At 36.4% G+C, this 25,971-nt stretch overlaps 1 protein-coding gene across 4 annotated transcripts in view; it reads right to left on the bottom strand.

Moving 5' to 3' along the window:
* The window catches only part of NELL2 (neural EGFL like 2), a 449,663-nt gene that overhangs the window by 313,932 nt on the left and 109,760 nt on the right, over nucleotides 1-25,971 (bottom strand). For all 4 annotated transcript variants that reach the window (XM_074403164.1, XM_074403166.1, XM_039461605.2 and 1 more), the window contains exon 4: nucleotides 8,760-8,910. In XM_074403164.1, coding sequence (XP_074259265.1) covers nucleotides 8,760-8,910 — 151 coding nt within the window. The remainder of the gene's footprint in view (nucleotides 1-8,759; nucleotides 8,911-25,971) is intronic.

Raw genomic sequence — 25,971 nt, forward strand, 5'->3', positions numbered from 1 at the left:
TGGCTCTTTACACACACACACACACACACACACACACACACACATACACATACACATACAGAATTCTGGACCAATGGCTCAAAAAACATCTCTGCCCATTAAAAACATATCTATAAAATATGATGTTAAATAGTAAATCATTGGGATATGATAAGCTTATATCTTAAAGAAGATCAGGAAGAGCTATAGACTTCTAAAATTTAGACATCAACATTTTCAAAAATGGCCAAAGGGGGAATAATAAAGTCACAAGCACTTAGCAAAGCCAAAACAAAAAGAAACTAAAATTATAATCTCAAAGTTTTTATTCCTTAGTGAAGAAAAAGTAGCTGGAAAATTTTTTAATCATTAGAAATTTTTCTTAATGCTGGAAAGAAAAAAATAACCTTAAAAAAGTAACAGACTGATCATTAAAAGTTACATGAGCCAATTATTTCTAATGAACAATTCATCTCTCCTACCCTGTAAAAGGAAATGATAAGGCAACACGGAAACAGGAAGTATGAAAAAACCACAAGAAGGAACACCAAGGTTGTTCCCAAAACACAGTGTGTTTGCTCCTTAATGACAGTTGCTTACACAGCAACCAAAATATCAGTACTCTGTCCATAGGGATTGAAGAGAGTAGATGTGAAAGAGCTGCGAGATGGATGACCCAGAAGGGTGTTGCAATGATTGCCTTATACATTTAGGGCCTGATAGCTGGATATGCTCAGAATAGGATGGTTGCTTGGAAATATCCCTGGTCCTCTGCATCCCCAATCTAGGAGGAAAATACCCAAAATGTGCAATGAAAGTGGACATGGGTTGGTTAGTCTATGGGCTGATGCAGCAGCAGTCAACTGATTCATTCTTTGGCCCTGCAGAAACAGTGGACTGCTGACAGGAAGGGGGAAAAAATGCTTTGCTTCTTGGCTTGAAATGGGGGATTTGTGCTCTATGAGATAATCTCTGTATGTTAAAATGTGTCTTTCTGTCCATCACCTCACCTATATAAGAACTATGACGAGAAATTCCATTTTCTTACTTTACTTTATTTGCTGAGCACTTGACCATGCATACTTGGTAGTGATATACGTATGCTTTGCCACATTAGAATATATATTACAACTTTCCTATAAAATACATATCAGAGATGCAATTTTGTTAGAGATAAATAGAGATAAAGAGAAAATAAAATCTAAGTCGTTTTTAAATTACATAGAAATTGGAGTTTGATATTTTAATTTATGAACATTATCTTTAAAGTTATTTATTAAATAAATTGCAAGCAGAAAGTAAAGGGTTTAGTAGCATCTGTGTCTATTAATTTCATCCATAACAAAGTCATTTTTTAGTTCAGAACTATTAAGCCAAGCAAATATTGCCAGCAAGTTTAATTTTTACTTACTAATGTCAAAAAGAGAAATGGCTTAATACATGACAAGCACTCACAAACATGAAGACACATTTTATCAACCTCGTAAATACATTTTTACTCACCCAGAATGTATAATTAATATTAAGAAGGTAAAAAAAATCTCATTTATTTCACCTGAAGTTTATTAATATAGCAGATGATGACAAACTACAGGACAGTTTTGTATTTATTTGCAAAGCTATTGCCACAAATTATTTCCATGTACACTATTTGCAAAGCATTCAAAGTCAGAAACATAAATAATGCTTGGATATCAGCAAAATTCCTAATAAACCCCTCAGAACCAATTTATATATCTAAAGTCCAAGATTATTTTAAATAAAGAAGAAATATTATAAATTACAGAACAGAATCTAGGCAACTACACCAAATCACACTAAGGTATAACAAAAGGGTTTCATTTATCCTGAAGAAACTGCAGTCGTATAAACATGGAAGAAGAAAACATAGTTTCTTTGGAATTTTCAAGAAATTTCTTTTATTTTTACTAATAAATATACTTTTGCTTTTCAACAAGCCTTCATATTGTTCATATTTCTCTTCTATGTTTTCTGTACAAATGAATAAGTGAATGAATACCTTAAAAATATTTCTCTATTCTATAATTTCCCTTTCAAAACACAGTAGTCAGAAAACTACAATAATGAGAGAATTCCTTTGATCAGCCTGAGTGTCTTAATTCTTTCCAACAAGTGCCATATATTGTTGTCTGTTGTTTTTAGGCAATGCTGCTGATGGTGAACATACTGAAATGACTGAAGAGCCAAAAATCTTTTTACACTGTGCTCACATGAAGTTTGTGGTTTAGTTTTTATCATCAGCCTCTACATAAGGAACACCATTTGAAACCAACAGCATCTCAGGTTGGGAGGCCAAATGAGACTTTGCTCATAGCATACCAGGGCACTGCTGATGAGGTTCCCGGGAGGTTCATAATTATGTCATTTGGTTTGAAGCTATGTTTCAGTGCCAAGGTTTGACTGAAGCCTTCTTAATTATGTGGCAGTGTGATCATCTGCCCTTCCTAGTTTCATCTTGCTTTTAGTTCACTCCAGATACCCTAGAATCCATAGCATGCCCATTAGTCCATATGTCCAAACCAACAAAATTGTGTGATTAGATATCCAGCATTAACACTGTGGCTGAGATGTTGCCGTATAGCTTATTACAGTGGCTATTCTCTAAGAACCTAACTTACAGCTGTTTCAAGGCAGGGGCTGCCAGTTAGTATATCCCTCACGCTAAAGTTAATGACATTTCAGGATGGATTAGGCACCCTGCATAAATATAGCACTTTGAACGTTCTTCAAATCCTAACACCCTAGCTTGATGAAAACTTCGTGATGCCATTTATGATTCCTGATGTACTCATAATAATCGTTCTCTTCATCTTTTACTCATTTCTTCATCTACCAAATATTTATTTAGCGTCTGTGTACGTATGACAGCATGACAGACGCAATGGAGTTTGCAAGTTTAATGCACAATCCTTGACAGGAGAAAACCATAACATCTAATCAAAAATTGTTTTCAACTATGTAAATATTTTACACAAACACACAAATTCACCTGAGAAAAGGATGAGAAAGCTGCATCCCAGAGCATTAATGAGGTTATCGCTAAATGTCAGAATTACAGGCAGTGGTAAATGTTTAACAATTGGCTCTCTGTTCTCTAGAGATATAATTCTAAGCTATTGCTTTATTTGCCCATTTGTATCAGAAAAAGAGTACTTAAGAAGCATGAAAAAATAGGCTGGGCACGGTGGCTCACGCCTGCAATTCTAGCACTTTGGGAGGCCGAGGCGGGTGGATCACCTGAGGCCAGGAGTTCAAGAAGTATGAAAAAATAAAGGTTCTAGATTTATTGAAAAAGTATATTTTTAAAAGTCTTGTTTTATACCATCTGCTGATTTCCATAGAATAATTACTCATACCATGGCCTATTTCAAGCTACGAATGTCAACCAGTTCACAAAATTTCAACCCTTAGATCCAGTAGGCAAGCCTGCTGACTGGATGAGCTTCATTTTCTTTTTTTTACTTTTTTCATTTTCAAAATGCCTTAATGATAATAGTGGTTATCCTCAGGGATAGAAACTGATGGCAGGGGACAGGAATGGAAGTAGATTTTTTCCTCTATATCCTGTTGTGTCTTTTACATTGTGAACCTTGCCAGTACATATTGCCAATTTTTTTTTAAAAAGCTACAAATTCAAATTTTAAAAGTTAAATTATTTGTTACAACTGTAATCAAAAGCAGTAAATGATATTTTAATGTCTCATGCAAATAACACACATGTATATACATAAAATATTTAAATAACACTGAAAGACATGCATCCATAAAAAGAATGAGTTCATGTCCTTTGCAGGGACATGGATGAAGCTGGAAGCCATCATTCTCAGCAAACTACCACAGGAACAGAAAACCAAACACCATATGCTCTCACTCGTAAGTGGGAACTGAACAATGGGAACCCATGTTCACAGGGAGGAGAACATCACACACTGGGGCTGGTCAGGGGGTAGGGGAACAAGGGGAGGGAGAGCATTAGGACAAACGCCTAATGCATGCAGGGCTTAAAACCTAGATGACAGGTTGATACGTGCAGCAAACCACCATGGCACATGTATACAAACTCAAGTTCTGCACTTGTATCCCACAACTTAAAGTAAAATTTTTAAAACTGGCACAAATTTTTCAAATGCATTGGAACCTGATATAGGAAGGAAGTAATGATGAGTGAAAGCTTCTTGGAGATACAAGTGGAGTTCTGAAGTACAAGCAGGATTTGAACAAACAGTGAAGAAGAAAAAGGGTGACAAATAGATGCTAAGCAGACCGGTCATTGCACCTGGCTAGTATTTATACTCCAACTGAAAGCTATCACGTTACTCCATCACCACCAGTGCTGGAGCTACCATTCCCAGTCTCCGTCACTTCCTACCTGCTCCCTCTTTAGACTTCAGAGCAGGCTGCCCCATAGATAGGTGTTCACTGCAAACAGCCCAAATGGAGATAAGACTGGAGTCAGGAACTGACATAAGGAAAAGAGAGCCAGTCTCAAATCACCTCTAATAATAATACTAATGTTCATTTCATATTTTTTTGTCTAGCAGACTTCGTGGTCTAACTCGCAGAGTCTAAATTCATAGAGGAATATCTCAAGCTCTTGCTGTTGCTCAGGCTCTTGCTCTTATGCATTCTCTCAGGCAGGCAAAAACATGTGCTCAGAGGAAGCATCATAAAGCGGCTGCCACTCCATCTTCCCCCCAAAAAAACTAGAAAAAGAGCATCCTTTAGCAGGGCATTCAGAAGAGTTCTTACTATGGTGAACCAGAAAGCACCCAATGAAGAGCTAGTCCTGCACCTAATCACTGCCAGTTGGAAGTGATTGAGCTACATTGAGAAAAGCAACATATATGTAATGTGGCCTGAAGGACACAGTCTACTTACCAGGCCTTTCTATAGAAAGCTCCACTGGCATATTGAGCAGGAAAACTCGGTTGTATATGACTGTCTTGCATATTATCAAGAAAGTGTCTCCAAAGGGGGCAGTGCTGCTTCAAAGACCTTCATATCTAGATGCATGTTATCAGCATCACTGTAGATCTACTTTTTCGGAAGTGCCCAGCTAACAAAAAGTTCCCTGAACTTGTTCTCTTAGGACACTTACTACCTTTGGCCACAAAAGGCCATAGGAGAAATATGTCTCCGGTTTCAGTGCCAAGAATGGTTGAATTATCCTGATTATTTAAGTAGGTTTCTATCTTTTTGTTTGCTCTGATTTGTATATGTTTCATTTTATTTTGTCCGATAGATATCTCTATAAGCCGCCTTAAAATTTTTGTGAAAGAAGGCAGAAAATAATGAAATAAGTGTTCAGGCAATGATGAAACTAAAGAGATGAGTGAGGAAAAGCAAGATAACTAAGGAAACATAGCTTCATCAACAAGAACAGGAAAAATCCATTACAAGCCATAACAGAAGGTCTGTCGAGATGACAGAAGACAATATAACAGTGCATTAGTAAAGAGGCTCAATAATAAGAAGGGGGTCTGGGTTCTGGCTCTGTCACTAACTAGCTAAATGATGCTATCAAAAAGGAAAAAAAAGTCAGTAAAGAACCTAGTTTAATGATCTCTCATAGACCTGGAGAGACGAGATAGCACAGAGGTTCAGCAGGTAGGCTCTGTAATCACACTGAGTTTGAAAGCCTACTCCCATTTATTCCCATGGAACCTTTAACAACTTATCTCAAAGGCTTGTTATTCTTATCTGTAAAACAAAAATAAGAGTGCTGATCTTGTATGATTATGGGAGGTTTGTGAATTTTTTAGCCAGTATTTTCAGGCACTCTACATGGATTTACAGAGGGGAACCCTTGAGCTACAGAACGATAAAGCCTTTTTACAAGGTCCCAAAACCAATGAGTGACAGAGCTATGACTGAAATGCATGCTGTCCATCTCCAGGTCTACACACTTAATGACTCTTGAATACTGATGGCAAATGAACTAATCACGTGTAATGCATGGAGCACAGTGCCTGGCACATGGTAAGCCTGTAATAACTGTTGGCTTATGCAACAAATGAGAGTACCTCACAAATCTAAATTATTTTCCACATTATGGAAATATATACTACATCTCAAATATGATACTTGTTAAATAACATACCTAGATAATTCTACATAATTTATAGTTTCATAGATAAATGTCATAACATTGACAGATGATACAAACAGAACAAGTAAAATAAGAAATGACAGAAATAACAGTAATTTTAAAAGTGTAACTAGAAAACATAACAGCTGAGTACAAATACTTATTTATAAGAAATATTCATCATATTGTTACTTATTAAAGTTTAAAAAGTAAATGAGTTAAATACCCAAATGTAAGGGCTGGATTAAACAAAATATGGCATATCTACACACACAGACAAAAGGACTGGATTAAAATATGACAGAACATCAATATTAGTCTTTTGGTAATATGATTTGTATTCATTTTCCCATTTGTTTCCAACTGTCAGTTTTCTATAATGATCTGAAAAACCTATTTCTATAATAATCTGAAAATAGGAAAACATATTTCTTTAATTATCTGGAAAAATAATAATTATTTTCAATTGAAATAAATCCATACAAAGCCCTGCCCATAACTAACAAATCTACCTCACAGGAAGAGTAAGAAAGGATTTGCTTGACAGTAAGCCACCTGACGAAGGTCAGGTACTTCACTTGCCCATATCTTTATAATGTTTAAGGTGCTTAAAAACATCAAACTTTTTAAAAAAGTATTACATGGAAAAAGTTTGCACATTGCAAAAGGTCTGTGCTGGTCAGGGTGTGTACAGTGAAGGTGTTCGACCCTAGGCATCAATACCAACATTAACCGTCTAGGACTCATACACTTGAAGGAAATAGACCCACTGAAATGTCCAAACAGCCTCAGAAAGAGCAGATGGAGCCACCAGCAGTAAGAAAGGAGGTAGCAGTGGCCATCATCTACATATGGGATGTCACCTGGAAGAAAGCTGGGCAAGTTCTATGTCTCTACAAACAGGGGAATGGGAGAAAGTCACAGGGAAGAAAAATCTAATCTGCAAAATTAAGGGGAAATTTTCCTAGCATGTAGAGATTATCAGAAATACAACAGGTTGTTCTGCAAAGAAACAATCTTCCTTTATTACATGTGACTCCTGTTGCCTGAAAGCTCAATGGACACAGGCAGAGACACACTCCTATAGGCAAGGAGCTCACTGGATCTCCACCACATGAAGACAAGGCCTGTCCCTGCAACCAGAACCAGACCAAAGGGACTAGCCCCAGTCAAGCCTTAAAGATGGGATTGCTCCCTTTCTTGCTCCTCCCTGAAGGTTGTAAGCCAGTTACCAGGTGAATGTTCGAATGGCACCCTCCCCTCAAAAACAGGCCGGAACCTCGGAGGAAAGAAACCCAAGTGAAGGGCCTGGGAAATTATCCTTTGGAGCTAACGGTGTAATAAAATGAGGCCTCCAAGCCCCAAGAACAAGCCAGATAGTATGTCCCTAGGAACCTTCCTCACTAAGTCAGCCTTGCTATATTTTGTTCGCCCCAAATATTTGCTTATATTTACTCTTTAGTATTTAGTAAAGATGTGCAAAGTCCCAGACTGTCTCATCTGTGATAAGAGAAACCAGATAAAGAGATTTATACCCACTCTTGGACAGGATCATTAAAGCTTTTATAGAGATAAAGCACTTTATATGTATAAACTCTTTAATCTTCACAACTTATGAAGCAGGTACTAATATCCTCAGTTTACAGATGAGGAAATTGAGACACAGATGTTACGTGATTTCCCCAATGTCCACAAACAGTAACTGGTGGACTTTCATTGCCAGAACTGTGGCTATTCTTTCCAGAAGGAATCATCTTTAACTGTTTGGTATTATTTAGTAGCAATTTGCGTATATGTCAAGTATTATGAATAACTTTCTTCTTCTTGCTCTCTTCCCCCCATCGAGAGCTCCTAATCATGCTCTCATATATGAGAAAAGCTGGAAGATAGAAGAAAACATTTTTATACAATGCACGTCCAAGCATACAGCTGTAACTGCTGCAAACTATGAGGTACAAAAAGGAAGTTATCTGGCAATGATTTAAATCAAAATTATATGACTACTGGCCAGGCGCAGGGGCTCATATCTGTAATCCTAGCCCTTTGGGAGGCCAAGGCGGGTGAATTGCCTGAGCTTAAAAGTTAGAGGCCAGCCCGGGCAACATGGTGAAACTCTTGTCCCTACTAAAATACAAAAAATTAACTGGGCATGGCAGCGTGTGCCTATAGTCCCAGCTACTCAAGAGGCTGAGGTAGGAGAATTGCTTGAGCCCAAGAGGCAGAGGTTGCAGTGAGTTGAGATCACTGCACTCCAGGCTGGGCTACAAAGTGACACTTCATCTCCATTTAAAATATATATACATATATGCAACAACTAAACTCTAAAGCCAGGCAATTTTAAAAATAAATAGAATATTATATTTTCGTGGATAACTATTCACAAATTAAGAAGTATGTTTGGCTTTAACATTGAGAAATATACCTTTTGAGGAATTCAGTAATTAAAAAATTTGCTTTAGGAACGGCAACTTCTTACCAACCTGAAAAGGAGCAGCTCATTCTGCTTTTAGGCAATTACTTGTATAATTTAACAAAACCATTCTGTCTTAAACCAATCTTTTATACACCATAAAGAGATATATAAGAGAAGAAAGCTTTTGTTTACTTCTCTGTCATATGATATTAAACCAGATAAAAGGAAAACACAAGAAACTCTGGCAGCCATATTTACCTGTGATCCAAGTGGTGAATTGAGAGAATAACTCCTGAATTTAAGTGGGTCTGTTTTAGGGTCACCAAAATAGTAAATTCATGTTTATTTCTTAGCTTCTGAAGAAACTGTTCAGCTGTAGTAGTGGATGCTTTTATGCTTCTGGGAGTATCTAAAAAAGAAATAAACATGTACTAAGAATAGACTAGAATTTGATTTTATGAAGTATCTTTTACATACAACATCTTTCAAAAAACTTTATTAAGTTTATCAGTAATAGCTGATAAATACTGAGTCTCAGACTCTCTCGGTAAATTCTTTTCCAATAAGACTTTATGCTATATATAGTAACACAGGACAGTAAAATCACACATGAATTACTGAACTTGTGTTTCAGGAATCTTTGCTCAAAAATGTCACCTTTGAAGCAAAGAATCAAAGAATCTTATTTGAGGAAGCACAATCCCAAGTTTTCTCTTTACACACTTCCAATATTCTAGATACCACAGCAACATCAGTGTCAACAATGAACAAAAAGATGTGATTCCTAGAATAGGACCTGAACAACCACACTAGAATCATTTAGCTTTTCCAACACCTCATGACAGAAAACTGGATGTAAATCTATGTGCCACCCTCCACATCGGTTTCTTCAGCCAGAAGGTTTGCTATAAATAGATTTTTAAAAGATCATCGAAATTAGTCACTCTCAGCCTTCTGTGCAGTGGAAAAGGCATTAAGATCAAATTATCTCACCATACGTATCGAAAAAAAGAATACATAGAACCTAATTCCCATTTCCTCTCCAGGCTTAGAGAAAGCTTAGCCAAGGGAAGTTTACTTAAGAGAGGAGAAACTTTTATTCTGAATTTCCTCACGAGTTAGCCTTGTACCCCAACCTCAGGACCCAAATTATATGGGAAACAGGTAAGAATAGAAATGAACTTAGTAAAAACCTATGATTCAAGCAACCTGCTAACTGAGCATTAGGCTCTCCTATTCATAGTGTATGCAAAGAAGATTGATGAGAGGTAGAGATGAAGTTTGTATTATGATCAAATTACTCTCCTCTTTCCTATGCTTCAGTCTAGATAAGTAGTTTTCAATGAAAGAAGTAGCATGTAGAGAGGACAATCCTTCTTTGTGCAAGATTGTCCCATGCACTGTAACTATGTAAATATGGGACCCTGCCCAACAAATGTCAGTAGCACCAAATCCTCAGTCATTGCAACAACCCAAAGTACTCCCACACACTTCCAAACATTTCCAGGGAAGCAATGCTGTAGAAACTTAGTTGAGAATCACAACCTCGATGAAACAGGGATTATAAAATTAATCCAAAATTTTCTGCCTTTCTAGGCCCCACAATTTTACATAATACTAATGTGTAATCACCTGGTCTAAGTCCATTACTGAGAATACATAGGCATGGAGAATACACAGATTTTGAGACACTCATATAATAGAAGGGACAACTAATGTGATACAATGAAAGAAATGCTCTGAGAGAGGTAGGTACAAAATTTTAATGGGTCAGAGTGGAAAGTAGCCAACAGAATCAGAAGGGAAGGCTCAGAAAGTAGATGCTATTTGATGAGGAGTTGATCAGGTGGAGAAGAGGAAAAAGCATTCCAGACATAGGAAAAGCTTGTTAAAAAGCAAAGATATGAAAGGACATGACATAGTGCAATGAGTGAACAGCAGACATTGCTGGATGGGGCTAGGGGACTGGATAAGGCAGGACCTCACAGGCCAACTTAAAGGGGCACCTGCTGTTTCCATCACCAATACCAATTTACTCTCTTGATTTAACAAAAAAATACAAACAAAAACTTCCTATTTGCCACTGAGAAATGATACCTCCTCACTCTCAACCCTTGACTTCCTCTCTGCTACAACTGGTCATGTGACACAAACCTGACCAATCAGGTCATCACCTATCCTCGTGCACAGTAATTGGTTCAGGAACAGGTACCTAATCCAAGGTAATAAAGTCAGACTTGGGATGGATGTTCAAAGATCTAGAAAAAAGAAACTTTCTTGTTGCAAAAAAGAAACTTCAACATGCCCATTCAACATTCATAACTCAAAAGCATAACAGTAATCTAAAACTTTTGACATAATCAAGGCAATAGTTTCTCTTTAGGCTCTATTAGGGATAAGACAGGCTGTAGAAAAGATTCCATAACGTTCCTCTTTGCTTCAAAATTTTTTGTTTCCTAAAGAGAGCATGCAAAATGTAATTGAGAATGATTTCATATAGTGTTAACTTTTAATTCATTCTAATTTATACAGAAGTGAATCATTCACAAACTTCATTACTTCATTTTAATTTAATAGATAAAAGCAAACCGAAATTAAATTATAAATATTTATTATGCTTCTCCTCTTTTCAGGCAGGTAGAACTTCAGCAGCATCCTTTTTCTTGCCGAGCAGGAGTATAAATGGGGACGCAAATGAGAGAAATGGAGACAGGAATACACAAATGATGATCAGACCCACAGAGAGGTTCAAGGATGTGGCCCAAAGAGATAGCACTCTTACAGCAAGAGAAAAGGAATTTGGAAATGTGTGGTAGCTGCCTTACAAGATGGAACTTTAGAGAAAAGACACTCAAAGATTTCAAAGAATTTTAGGCTGTTTTGTTGTTTGCTATGCATAGAAGAACTTTATTAAATATCTATCTTATTCACTATTGCCTTTGAAGCTAGATTTTTGAACAGAGCAGAGAGGCTATATTTTGTTCATTTGTTTTTAAATTTTGTTCTGTTTTCAGATGAAACGACACCTAAAGATTGGCCTTAAGGTAAAAGAATGAAGAATCTAAAAGAAGAGATCACATTTGAATGTTAGTAAAAACATAAGTCAGTATGGTTGAAAATATGATGAAGGAAACTGTAGGTGAAGGGACACCATCAAAAAATTGATCACTCTGCATTTTGAAAAAAATTCTCTAGTGGCCATTTGGAAGGTTGCTTCAAGAAAGAAAACAACTAGAAACAGAGACCGCTGGAGAAGTCCAGCAACGTGGTAATCATTAACTATGTTAAATGTCATATTTTGACATCAGTAAACTACCTTTCTCAATTAAAATTGATTTTCTTTGGCTTTGACTAGACTAGTAATGGTGATGCTGAGCTATTATTGTTTGCGCTTCTTGTCAGGGATGTCAATGAGGGAACTCTGAGGTAAACGGATAATTCGTATTGGGGTGCTTAAAGAAGTGTTTAAGGAGACCTGCATAATAGAACCATCCTCCACCCCACCAGGTGGTAGGTGGGGTGCTATGAGGCCTCTATCCAACTTAAACTTGAAGCTCATTCACTCATGCAGGGTCACAATTCAGAACAGGACCACTTATTCCATTCAACCTCTCCTCCCAGTTTGTCTTCCTGTTTTGCTACTTCTATGGGGCTAGAGTGGCTTGCAGGAAGGAGGAACCCTCCAGCATGAACAAAGCCAACAGAAGCCCTATTCTGCTTATGCTATAGGAATAAGAACAAGAGTATTCTGTTTTTTCATCCTGATTAACCAAGCTGTTGCACAAACGTTTAAAAATGAGCTTGCATGAGCCTCCCATCTATAACAGAGTGAGGGGCAGTGTGGAATGCCCATGGGAGAGAGAAAGCCCAGCTTGATTTATCATAGCCTCAGGATGGTCTCCTCACCTGGTGCCTCAGCCTAGGAACCCAGGACACAGATGAAGATTTTTAACTTTCTCAAATGTGACAGAGAAAGTGCCTAGAGGAAGTATGTCATAATTGTATCATAATTTTAAGTTCCCTGTCAACAGAATACCTTCTGCTTCCAACCCTTACCTCACCCTGAAATATTTAAATTTATTGTTCTCCTTAAAAACATGTTTTCAAGAATTTATTATGTCCAAGGCCAGGAAAGACTTGATTAGGGCATAAACTCTGTAAGTGACATCAGAATAAATAGGAGCGGTAAAATTCAGGATATATGTAGAAAGTAGAATCTAAAGAACTTGGTCACTAATAAATCACATGTGAAAGGTAAAAGAAAGGAGGAAAAAGGAATCCAATTGACTCCAACATTTCCAGCTGCAGAGACCTAAGGAAAGGAAATACAGTAGAAGCCTGATGGTATCCAAATGGGATTTCAGTTTTAGAAACAGTGATTTTAAAATGCTGTGGAACATACATATCGACATGTCCAGTACAAGGCTAGCACTTCAGAATTTGATATGATAGAGGTTAAAGTTGGCAATATAGATTTAGAAGTCACCAGACTGTGCTACCTAAAGTCATAGGCATGCCTGAGTAAATCACAGGAATCATAGGAATGAGAGATGAAAGGATGGACCACAGAATTATTAAGTTGGTAGCACAGCAGGGGAAGCATATATAAGCTTTATAAATACATACATACATATACACACACACACACACAGACACACACACACACAGATACACACACACACACACACACACACACACTCTATAATGCTGTACATGTGATACCATAAAACTTTTATCCTGCAAAATTGTATAATAATATATTTTTCCCTTTTGAACTCACATTCCATTTTGTTCTCACAAAGCCCTGGAGACTTGACAGCAGCAACAGCAACAATTACTACTTCCTTTTTTAAAATGAGTAAAAAGAGCCATGGAACAATTCCATGTTCACCCCAAAACACCAGCAGTTAGAGGTATAATGGGAATGACAATTTCTGGGCCAGTATTCTTTCCACCAAATTGTACAGCTCCTGAACATGGCATCCTTATCCATGTCTAATTGCCAGTCACAAACAAATGCAAATAAGAGGGCACCAACACAGAAAATAATTCAGAAAAAAGTAATTATATAAGATAACATTTTTAGTTCCTTAAGTAACTAGCTTAGTAGTGATTTTAAGAAAGGTCACTTTACTCATTTGCATTTCTGTTTCCGAATTTGTAAAATTGGCATTCCTGGCTTATATTTTCATCTCAAGGATTACATAATGTTCAGAGAGACTTCTGAGTTCCTATGATTATTATGATATGACCCAATTTTGGCACTGACCATTAAATCAAGTCAAAGAAACCATCATCCAAGAATTTAATTTTACTTTATTTCTGTTATCATTAAAGCTTTCAGAATTAATTTACTTTCTTTCTTCCTTCTTCTTTTTTTTTTTTTTTTTTGAGACAGAGTCTTGCTCTGTCACCCACACTGGATTACAGTGATGCAAGCTCAGCTCACTGCCACCTCTGCCTCCCAGGTTCAACTGATTCTCCCGCCTCAGCCTCCCAAGTAGCTAGAACTACAGGTGTGCGCCACCACCCCTGGCTGTTTTTTATTTTTGGGTTTTATTGTATTTTTTAGTAGAGATGGTGGTCTCACCATGTTGGCCAGGCTGGTCTTGAACTCCTGGCCTCAAGTGATATGCCCACCTTGGCTTCCCAAATTGTTGGGATTACAAGCATGAGGCACCACATCCAGCAAAAAAAATTAATTTAGATATGCATTAAACAATCTTTCAACAAGGCCTCCTATTAGGAATCAAATATAGAAAAATAAAGTGCAGTGGTTATAGGAACAAACTCTGAAGCCAGAAGAATGAGGTTCCAATTCCAGCCATGTAGATTATTAGCTGTTCGTAGCATGTAGTAAAGACCATGGATTTATTATGAGGATCATAGCAGTTATTACTCTTACAAGCAATGAGGCTATAGAACCCATGAAAACCAGAAACAACCATAATACCCTTGTGATTTTCTAAGCTTACTTTCATTCTAAGTATCCCAAACTCAGCCACAAAATATCAGTTTCCAAGTTTGAAAACTGATAGGCAAGTTTTGGTGATCAGATTATTCTTAACGTACAATCCTGCCTACTACTCTCTGTTTCTAGAAAACCATGAAATATCATTGTCTTATGGACAAAAATCAGTGTAAACTGAAATTTATTCTGAAGCAGGGACAAAGATCATTTAATTTTGCTCTCAGAGAAAAACAGGCTGAGAAACAGGTCTTGAAATGCTGCTAGTAAGCTCTATAGAAAAACATATCAATATGCCCATACTGCGTGGAAGCTTTTTAATTGGAGGACTGCTTGAGTTTAAACCCAAACTGTATTTCCATGTTTTCCAGTTTTCTTGTGCTAGAGCCTAAAAATCCCACTAAGAAAACAACCTGTAACCGTTTAAAGCAATTATTAATAAATAATGAAGTAGCTCAGAAGCAATTACATCAAAATACTCATTTTTAGTCATGGGACTACCAGAATGGAGTGATGAGTTCATATGTGGCTATTAGCAAAAATTTCTAGGGATTTAGACAATGTGCTAGATATTCCCTGTGTACATACATAGTTAATGAAGAAAGGTGGTGGGGAGGGGGAGACAGAGAGACAGACACAGAGAGAGAGACAGAGAGAGAGAGAGAGAGAGGGAGAGAGAGAGAGAGAGGGGGAGAGAGAGAGAGAGAGAGAGAGAGAGAGAGACTGACTTATTTATTTCTAAAATAAAATGTACTTAATGCAATTATGCATATGGTAGCAAACATGAGTGTTTACTGAAAAACAGAGTCAAGTTGGAATTCCATTTTTTTTTTTTTGGTGGCCAAATTTCTCTTCTTATTGGGATATGATTGACAGATTAAAATTGTATATATTTAAGGTATACAATGTTATATTTTGACATCTATATCTATTATGAAATGATTGCTACCATCAAGCTTTCCTCACATATCCATCACCTCACACAGTTGGCATTTTTTAATGTATAGTGAGAACATTTAAATTTCAAGTACACAATACAGCATTAACTATAGTCACCACACACTGTAAATTAGATCTCCAGAACTTATCATCAATGAAACTTCATACTCTTTCACGAATATCTCCCCATTTTCCCAATCTCCTAGCCCCTAGCAATCACCATCTTACTCTCTGCTTCTATGAATTCAACGTTTTTAGATTCCATGTACAGGGAGATTATACAGTATTCATCTCTCCGTGCCTGCCTTATTTCACTGAGCAGTATGTCCTCCAGTTTATCCATGTTGCTGCAAAAGACATGATTTCTTTCTTTTTTGTAAGGCTGAATGGGTATTCCATTGTGTGTATATATACCAACATTTCTTTATTCAATCATCCACTGGTAGACATTTAGATTATTTCCATAGTGTGGGTACTGTGAACAACGCTGCTATGAACATGGGAATACAAATATCTCTTCAAGATACTGATCTCATTTCCTTTAGATACATACCCAGAAGTGAAATATCTGGGTCGTATAGTAGTTCTATTTTTTATTTGATGAGAAACTACTGTACTATTTTCCATAATATCTGTACCAATTTTACATTCAAACCAACAGTGCACAAGGGTTCCCTTTTCTCCTCATCCTCACCAACACTTGTTATCCTTTGTCTTTTTGATAACAGTCATTTTAACAGAGTGAGGTAATATCTCAATTTTTAAAACATGCATTTCCCTGATGATTAGTGATGTTCAGTATTTTTTCACATACTTGTTGACTATTTGTATGACTTCTTTCGAGAAATTTTATTTAGGCTCTTTGCCCATTTTTTAATCAGGTTGTTTCCATGCTATTGAGTTGCATATATTTCCTATAAATTTTGGATATGGACCCCTTGGTAGATTTGTACAGTTTACAAATATTTTCTTCTATTCTGTTTTTTTTGTTATTTTATTTTTTTTTTTTTAAGAGGGGGTTTCACCATGTTGGTCAGGCTGGTCTTGAACTCCCGACCTCAGGTGATCTGTCCGCCTTGGCCTCCAAAGTGCTTGGATTACAGGCGTGAGCCACCACACCCGGCTCCATTCTGTACATTGTTTTTTCACACTGTTGATTCTTTCCATTTTAGTGCAGAAACTTTTTAGTTTGGTGCAATCTCATTTGCTTCTTTGCCTTTGTTGTCTGTGCTTCTGGTGTCATATCCCAAAAATGTATTGCCTAGACCAGACGTCCCCAAAATTTTACACAGGGGGCCAGTTCACTGTCCCTCAAACCGTTGGAGGGCCGCCACATACTGTGCTCCTCTCACTGACCACCAGTGAAAGAGGTGCCCCTTCCTGAAGTGCGGCGGGGGGCCGGATAAACGGCCTCAGGGGGCTGCATGCGGCCCTCGTGCCGTAGTTTGGGGACGCCTGGCCTAGACCAATGTCAAGAAGTTTTTCCCTGTTTTCTTCCAGTAGTCTTACAGTTAAGTCTTTAATCCATTTGGAGTTTATGTTTGTATATGGTATGAGATAAAGGTCTAGTTTCATTCTTATGAATGTGAATATCCAGATTTCCTAATACCATTTATTGAAGAGACTGTCCTTTCCCCCTTGTGTGTTGTCACTTTTGTTGAAAATCAATCCACTAGAAATGCATGGATTTATTTCTGGGCTATAACTATGCTGTTTCATTGGTCTATATGTCTGTTTTTATGCCAGTACCATGCTGTTTTCTACAATTTTGTAGTGTAATATATTAAAGTTGGGTACTGTAATGCCTCCAGATTTGTTATTTTTGCTCAAGATTGCTTTGGCTATTTGTGGTATTTTATAGTTTGGTATAAATTTTAGGATTGTCTTTTATATTTCTGTGGGAAAAATGTCATTGAAATTTTAACAGTAATTGCATTTACTCTGCACATAACTTTGGGTAGTATGGGTATTTTAATAACATTAATTCTTCCTATCCATGAACACAGGACATCTTTCTGCTTATTTGCATCTTTTTCAGTTTCTTTCACCAGTATTTTATAGTTTTCATTGTAAAGGTCTTTTACCTCCTTGATTTAATTTACACCTAAATATTTTCATAGCTATTATAAATCATATTGTTTTATTCATTTCTTTTTAAGATATTTCATTGTCAGTGTAAGCAAATCCTTTAAATATTTTTTGTTTGTAAGGATAAGAAAGTTGTCCATATTCCAATAACAAAGAAATAGGTAAGCATCATTTTCTTCTTTTTGCGATTAAGAAGTATCACTACAACTGCCATCATGAATTAAATGAGTTTCTGCCCACTGCAGTATGTAGAAACCTGAATTGATTTTCTCCCATATAAACAGACTAATACAAATATAATGTATATATTCTATTATAGAAACTGTCTAATCTCAGGCATAGAATGGTTGACTTGAAATGTTCCAAAACGCACCAGATTACCCTTTTTTTTTTTTTCAGTATTTAACTATCAAATGTCTTCTAAATTCAGGTTAGAAATATAGTAAGCTGAAACTATTATTATAGTTAATTGTCCATTGCTCCTATTCTTCCTTCAACATGCTCATGCTTTTATAGTGCAAACTTATAAGACAAAATGGTAACAATTTTAAAAGCCATTAAAATTTTATTAACAGTATATACAAAGTTTCCAAAGTCTTTAAGCATGAACAATCTCATTTAAGCCTCATAACAATTTTGATAAATAGGATTGTTAGCTCTATAATAATAAAAATTGCTGAAGAGAAAATGGAAGCATAGAGAAGCCAAGATACTTTGGTCTTCAGCAAAAGTGGCTCAAAATCAGAGCTTATTTCTATGAACTTACAAAAGCAATTACAGCAGTATATAGGAATGAACCCACCAAATTCAAGTGGCAGAGCCAGGACCCTAATCCAGGCCAGTGTGCTTCCTATTTTACACTACAGTGTCCTATCAACATTACAGTGATGCACATTTCAGGGGCAGATAAACCCTCATTGGAAATTAATCATTATAAAAGTATATTCTGAAGATAAATAAATTACACTTGATCTTAGGGACAATTATGCTTTTCAAATATAGAAAATTATTTATACTATACAATCGCTCATCTATATACTCTAAACTATAGAGAGTATACTGCATTAAATTGCAAAACAGAAAGCTTTTATCAAAGACAATTTTAAAATAATTCTGCTTAAAAGTTACTGAGTGAAATGTATGAGTAACCCACAAACTCACAATTTTGTAACTTTTCTTAAACTTTTGTGGGTTCAAGGTAGGTATATATATTTGTGGGTTACATGAGATATTTTGATAAAAGTATGCAATGATATCAAGGTAATCATATCAGTAAATGGACTACCATCACCTCAAGCATTTACCCTTTGTGTTATAAACAATCCAATTATATTTTTAGTTATTTTTAAATGTATAATTAAATTGCTTTTTACTACGGTCGCCCTGTTGTGCTAGCAAATTCTAGGTCTTCTTCTGTTTTTTTGTACCCATTAACCGTCCCCAATTCCCTCCCATCACTGGCCCCCACCCAACTACCCTTCCCAGCTTCTGGTAACCATCCTTCTACTCTAGCTCCATGATTTCAATTATTTTAATTTTTAGCTCCCACAAATAAATGAGAAGCTGCAAAGTCTGTCTATGTCTTACTTATTTCAATTAACATAAACGCCTCCAGTTCTATCCATGTTGTTGCAGATAACTGGATCTTATTCTTCTTACGGCCGAATGGTACTCACTGTGTATAAGTGCCATATTTTAGTCATCTATCTCTTAGTGGACACTGGTTACTTTCAAATCTTGGTTATTGTGAATAGTGCTGCAATAAACATGATTGTGCAGATATTTCTTTGATATACTGACTTCCTTTCTTTTGGGTATATACCCAGGAATGAGATTGCTAGATGTTACGGTAGCTCTAATTTTAGTTTTCTGAGGAATCTCCAAACTGTTCTCCATAGTGGTTGTACTAATTTGCATTCTCACTAACAGTATACAAGGGTTCCCTTTTCTCCAAATCCTCTTTAACACTTGTTGTCATCTGTCTTTTGAATAAAATCCATTTTAACTGGGATGACATGGTATCTCATGGTAGTTTTGATTTGCAGTTCTCTGATGATCAATGATGTCAAGCACTTTTTCATATAGCTGTTTGCCATTTGTATGTCTTCTTTAAGAAATGCCTATTCAGATCATTTGCCCATTTTTAAACCAAGTTATTAAATTTTTTCCTACAGAGTTGCTTGAGCTCATTATATATTCTGGTTATTAATCCCATCAGATGGATAGTTTGAAATATTTTCTCTCATTTTGTGCATAAACCCACATTTAATTATGCCACTTCCTCTTCCTTAACGAATTTATGTTCCCTTTACATTACTGGTTTAGGAGAGAATAAAAACATACTTGTAAAAAAGCAACTTGGAAATTCCCCTTCTACCTTCTTACTCCAATTAAACAACTTCAAATAATTCTTTTGAATCTACAGGTAATTATAATTTGATTCAATGCATAATAAACATATACTTTTTTCATGTATCATTAAGAAAATGTGTGTTGGCGCGCCGGGCGTGGTGGCTCAAGCCTGTAATCCCAGCACTTTGGGAGGCCGAGGCAGGTGGATCACAAGGTCAAGAGATCGAGACCATCCTGGTCAACATGGTGAAACCCCGTCTCTACTAAAAATACAAAAAATTAGCTGGGCATGGTGGCGCGTGCCTGTAATCCCAGCTACTCAGGAGGCTGAGGCAGGAGAATTGCCTGAACCCAGGAGGCAGAGGTTGCGGTGAGCCGAGATCGCACCATTGCACTCCAGCCAGGGTAACAAGAGCGAAACTCCGTCTCAAAAAAAAAAAAAAAAGAAAAGAAAATGTGTGTTGGCTTAATGTTGTGAATATTCTACCACATAAAACTATACATACATTAATATAATCAGAAATCAGAAGTATAAGCATTAATCAACTAATCAAACAAACAAAAACAAATAGCATGTTCTATTTTTGTAACCAACAACTTATAATGGTTGACCTTAAATAGTTCGAAATGCATGTTGGAATTTTCATTAATAAAAGTCAGGATACGGCAGTGAGGGAGAGGGGGCTACAAATAAATGTCTCTACAATTTGGTGCTTAAAATTAAAGTATTAAAATTTATATATAACAAATATAACATAAGTTCTGAAGAATATATATAACAAATATAACATAAGTGCTGAAGAATATTCTGATTCATTTGTTTTCATTCCACGCTAGCAAGCAAACTTCTGATAATAATTTGGCTTCTAGAGTGCATTTTCTTTCAGAAAGAGTAGTAGTGATCAACTAAAATAAGTATTCCCGTTTAGTTCATTGCTGTAATTTTTATTATAGATTAAAATTAAAATTGGCACTTGAGTTTATAATCAGATTAATACTTTTGGCTAGTGTGAAGCAGTCCCTCAGAACCTCATCAGCTGAGTTACCAGCTGTTTCGATACCCACAAAACTGAGTGAGTAAACCAGTCCAAACAGCCTTTCTCTTTATCATCTCTTCCTCTAACTGCAATACTGCTCAAAAATAAATAAAATATTCAAAAAATATCATATAAGGTAGAAACATTAAGCAAATGAAAATAATCATAGTTGATGATGATAATGAAGATGAAGATAATGATGATGATGACAGTGCTGTCATTCATAATTTTAATAGCCTGGTTGCTTTCCACTGTTGATCCTGCCTCAATACTTATAAATAGCATTCTCAACAACATCCTTTTACATATGTAGCAGATTTAAGAGTCAGTAATTTACCAGACTTTTATTTAAACCAAACCAAAATGTTGTATCAGATGAAACGCAAACTGAATCCCTGTGCAATCTGTCAGCTAATAACAGAAACCCTTAAATGACTTAAATTCGTAAGAATCATTAAATTCATGAACCATCATAATTTACAGAACATGTGTCTGCCTTGACTAAAGTCTATTTCTTGACTAAAGCTACTAAAACTTGAATAAATACGTTTGAATTTCTTTAAAGAAAAGAAAAAACTTGAGCTTTCACTTGTCTTATCCTTAAGAATACATGAAAAGTTTCAACCATACTTTTGTATACTAATACCAGTTATTAGTGTATGAGGTAGAGCTTAAATTAGCAAATTATTCACCTTAGCATGAAAGTTTATATATTTAATATTTAGGTAATTTTTCTCATTCTTAAATTATCCCATAGATAGTATCTGGTTATTTCTTAAACACACATATACTTACTATTTGCAGTGTTCATCTATACGGTAGTAACTATAAGTGCAAAAGAGAAATGTTTGTAAGTTATATATATATATATATATATATATATATATATATATGAAACTTTTTGATATCATACAATTTTTTAATTATTGTACTTTAGGTTCTGGGGTCCATGTGCAGATCACGCAAGATTGTTGCATAGGTACACATATGGCAAGGTGGTTTGCTGCCTCCATCCCCCCATCACATATAAAATATTTGTAAGTTAATGTTTCCAAAGTGAAAACTGAATCACAAGCTTTCTTTTATTTTTTTTTCTGAGATCTGATCAAACATTGATATAGTCCCTATGAGGAAAAAAATTTCTTTTGAAAACCTGGTTATTTTTCTAACCACGTATGTGTTACTGTTTTGACATGGCTCTAGTAAAATGATTAGCATAAAAAGAAGAAAACAAGATCATGGTGAGTTTCTATTATATATCCTTAACATTTTATTCATAGCTATTAATTAGAAGGAATAAAAAATAATGATGTATAAAGTATTTTTACCTCTATAAAATGTGAAGGTTATGAATTGTACAACCTCAGACTCCGCAAGCGGCTTCTAACAGAATGTTTGCTGAATAGACAAAGAAATAGTACATAGTGTCCCATCAATTATGCAGAGCTGAAGTACAGAAATGCACAATTTCATCTTTTACCTAATAGGCTTATTTGACCTGAAACATCAATTTTGGAAGTTTGTTCTGTTTTTATCCTTCTTTAATTATAATAATCAAATTACTCCAGAATAACAAGATACCAAAATATCAGTTATCATGATTAATCACCCTATCGAAATTGAGCTATATTTTTTTCTATGAGTATTTTCACTGCAAGAAAGAAAACAGCATTATAAAGTAGCATAGGGCATGGGGCACATTGTAATCAACTTTTCAAACCAGAGTTTCAGACAGCAGCCTTCATGTCAGTCCCTGTCCCTGTTTCCCCAGGCCCCCAATCTGCCACTTCCTGGTTTCTGAGCCTGTTATGATCATGATGCCAGAAAATCAGAAGTCTTGCTGCTCAGAGATTTTACAAAAAAAGAGCTCTGGGAATTTGTGCAGACTCTAAAATAAATCATTTCCCATCCCCATGTTGGCCCAGTCTACAAAGTTGAGCTTCTGCTTCAGTTTCCCAGCCTGGAACGCTACACTCTGCCCTGCATACCCATCTGCTTGGTTGAGGCTTTGATGTTCTGTCAGCATCTTGCCAAATCTCATTCTCTCTCCCTCTCTCTCTGCTGTCCCTCAGGAATTCATGAATTTTGCTTAAAAAGTGTCAGAATTCTGGATCTATCAAATGCTGCCTGCATGACTTTAATCTGTTGGAGGGGGGGCTGGATTTGCCCCTTTAACATATTAGATACCACACCCAAATCCCACTTATACTCAAAACCCACCACCAGCCCCATTTTACCACCCTTTTGAAATTTTTCCCACCATTGTGAGTTTTCTCTAAATTAAACTCACTGTTTAAATACTAATACTACCCCTGCATAAAGTACAGAAGATTCACTTACGGTCTAATCTCTGTACTTCACCTTACTGGGAGCTCTACAATCTCTAGCGCTAATTTAACAATTCCCAGGAACCTCGCATCTGACCCCACAATGCTTGTGTCTTTCCTATTTCAATAACAGATTTCTCCCAAAGTGACCGTTGCTAAACTAAGTATTGCCTCCAGTTTTCTGCTCACTTTAATGAGTTCAACAAATATATACTGAATATATCATAAATGTTCAGCATATATTAGAAAATGATCATGTTGAGAATTCTGCAATGAAGATCAGGAATAATCCAGTACCATGAATTGTTTACCTCTCTGTGGCAGATTGCTGATTGTCCTCTGATAGCAATAACTCTCTTTCTCTTCTAAGTCATAAAACTCTCTACTTGTATCAGGGCACACATGGTTTCCCAGCTAGAAACTGCATTCCCCTGTATCCTTTGCAGCTAAAGTGAACAGGTGACATAAATCCTAGCCACTGGGATGTTAAGTGATAGGTGTTACAATCCATATTTTATTATTAAAAAGGAAACTGATTGTATAAAATATTTTTGTATAAATTTTTTTTGGTATGGTGCTGTATTTATATTACTGTACTTTAGGTTGTGGGGTACATGTGCAGATCACGCAGGATTGTTGCATAGGTACACACATGGCAGTGTGGTTTGCTGCCTCTATCCCCCGTCGCCTATATCTGGCATTTCTTCCCATATTATCCCTCCCCAAACTCCCTACCCGCTGATGTCCCTCCCCTAGTCCCCTGCAACAAGACCCTAGTGTGTGATGCTCTCCTCCCTGTGTCCATGTGTTCTCATCGTTCAACAACTGTCTATGAGTGAGAACATGCAGTGTTTGATTTTCTGCTCTTGTGTCAGTTTGCTGGTTTCCAGATTCATCCATGTCCCTACAAAGGACACAAACTCACCGTTTTTTATGGCTGCATAGTATTCCATGGTGTATATATACCACATTTTCCCTGTCCCAGTCTATCATCGGTGGGCATTTGGGTTGGTTCCAGGTCTTTGCTATTGTAAAAAGTGCCACAATGAACGTTTGTGTGCATGTATCTTTATAATAGAATGATTTATAATCCTTTGGATATATACCCAGTAATGGGATTGCTGGGTCAAACAGAATTTCTATTTCTAGGTCCCTGAAGAATTGCCACACTGTCTTCCACAATGGTTGAACTAATTTAGACTCCCACCAACAGTGTAAAAGTGTTCCTATTTCTCCACATCCTCTCAAGCATCCGTTATCTCCAGATTTTTTAATGATCACCATTCTAACTGGCATGAGATGGCATCCCAATGCGGTTTTGATTTGCATTTCTCTAATGACCAGTGATGATGAGCATTTTTCATATGTTTGTTGGCCTTATATATATATATCTCCCTTTGAAAAGTGTCTGTTCATGTCCTTCACCCACTTTTGAATGGGTTTGTTTGTTTTTTTCTTGTAAATGTGTTTTAGTTCTTTGTGGATTTTGGATATTAGCCCTTTGTCAGATGGGTAGATTGCAAAAACATTTTTCCCATTCTGTTGGTTACACATTCACTCTAATGATAGTTTCTTTTGCTGTACAGAAGCTCTGGAGTTTAATTAGATCCTGTTAGTCTATTTTGACTTTTATTGCCAATGCTTTTGATGTTTTAGTCATGAAGTCCTTGCCTGTGCCTATGCCCTGAAATTGTCCCCAACTCTTCTTTTCCTTCAGACTGGAATGTCCTCAATGAGGACAAAGGGAGTATGGAGTCAGAAGACTGACAAAACCTGTATCCTTGAATAAATTTCAGGTGGCAGCCCTGCCCATCAGCCCTGAACCACCTGCCTATCTCTATATTGTTAGAAAGAGAGAAATAATCTTCTTTCTTATTTGAACATTGCATTTTAGGTCTCTTTGTTACAGGAACTTAGCGTATTCCCTAAGTAATCCATCTCTCCAAGTTTCCTATGACTTGTTCTAATGTTCCCTGTGGGTCTCATTCTTTAAAACGAAGACAAGAAATTTTTTCTGCGTAAGGACAGAGAGTAAAAATTTTAGTCTTCTCAGGTCACATACACCTCTGTTCCATATGGCTTTGTCTTCTTTTTTACAACCCTTTAAAAAGGTAAAAACCAGTCTTAGCGCAAGGGGCCATATAAAAATTAGCCCCAAAATTGGCCTTGTGGGCCACAGTTTTAACCAACCCCTGGAATCAACAAATATGGATATAACTTCCCTTAGATAAAAAGAAATTCTTTTATGTCTTTAGTTGACTATGTCTAAAATGGAAGCCCAAAACAGTGTGATAAGAGGCTTAGTTAAAGCAAGTACTAGATGTCATGAAAGCAGAAAAGACAGGAAGTGAAAATGCCTATTTACTAGTTTTCATCACTGGTGTTAATAGGCATATTTTGATGTGTATTCTTTCTTCTCTATTGCGTGATGTGCTTTCCAAGTGTAGGGACCAGTTTTGTAATTCTCCTTTTTAGCACAGTGATCTGCATACAGAAAACAATCAATAAATATAGCTGTCTGTCTTGTTCATTGATGACTTTAGCACCTACTCCCATGCCTTTCATAACAAAGAGTACATTTTCTGCCCAAGTAACTAAGTAAATGTTACAGATTTGCTTTGCCCTCAACATTTCTTGGCATTCCCACCTATTTTAACAACATAATTTAAAAGGTGAAGTAGATAACAACCACAATTAACTAAACTAGAACACATACCAAAACGTTTACAAATAGTGTTTTATATTGTTACATATTAACA

Source organism: Saimiri boliviensis, chromosome 7 (genome assembly GCF_048565385.1).
Source record: "Saimiri boliviensis isolate mSaiBol1 chromosome 7, mSaiBol1.pri, whole genome shotgun sequence".
In the NCBI taxonomy this organism is placed as follows: Eukaryota; Metazoa; Chordata; class Mammalia; order Primates; family Cebidae; genus Saimiri; species Saimiri boliviensis.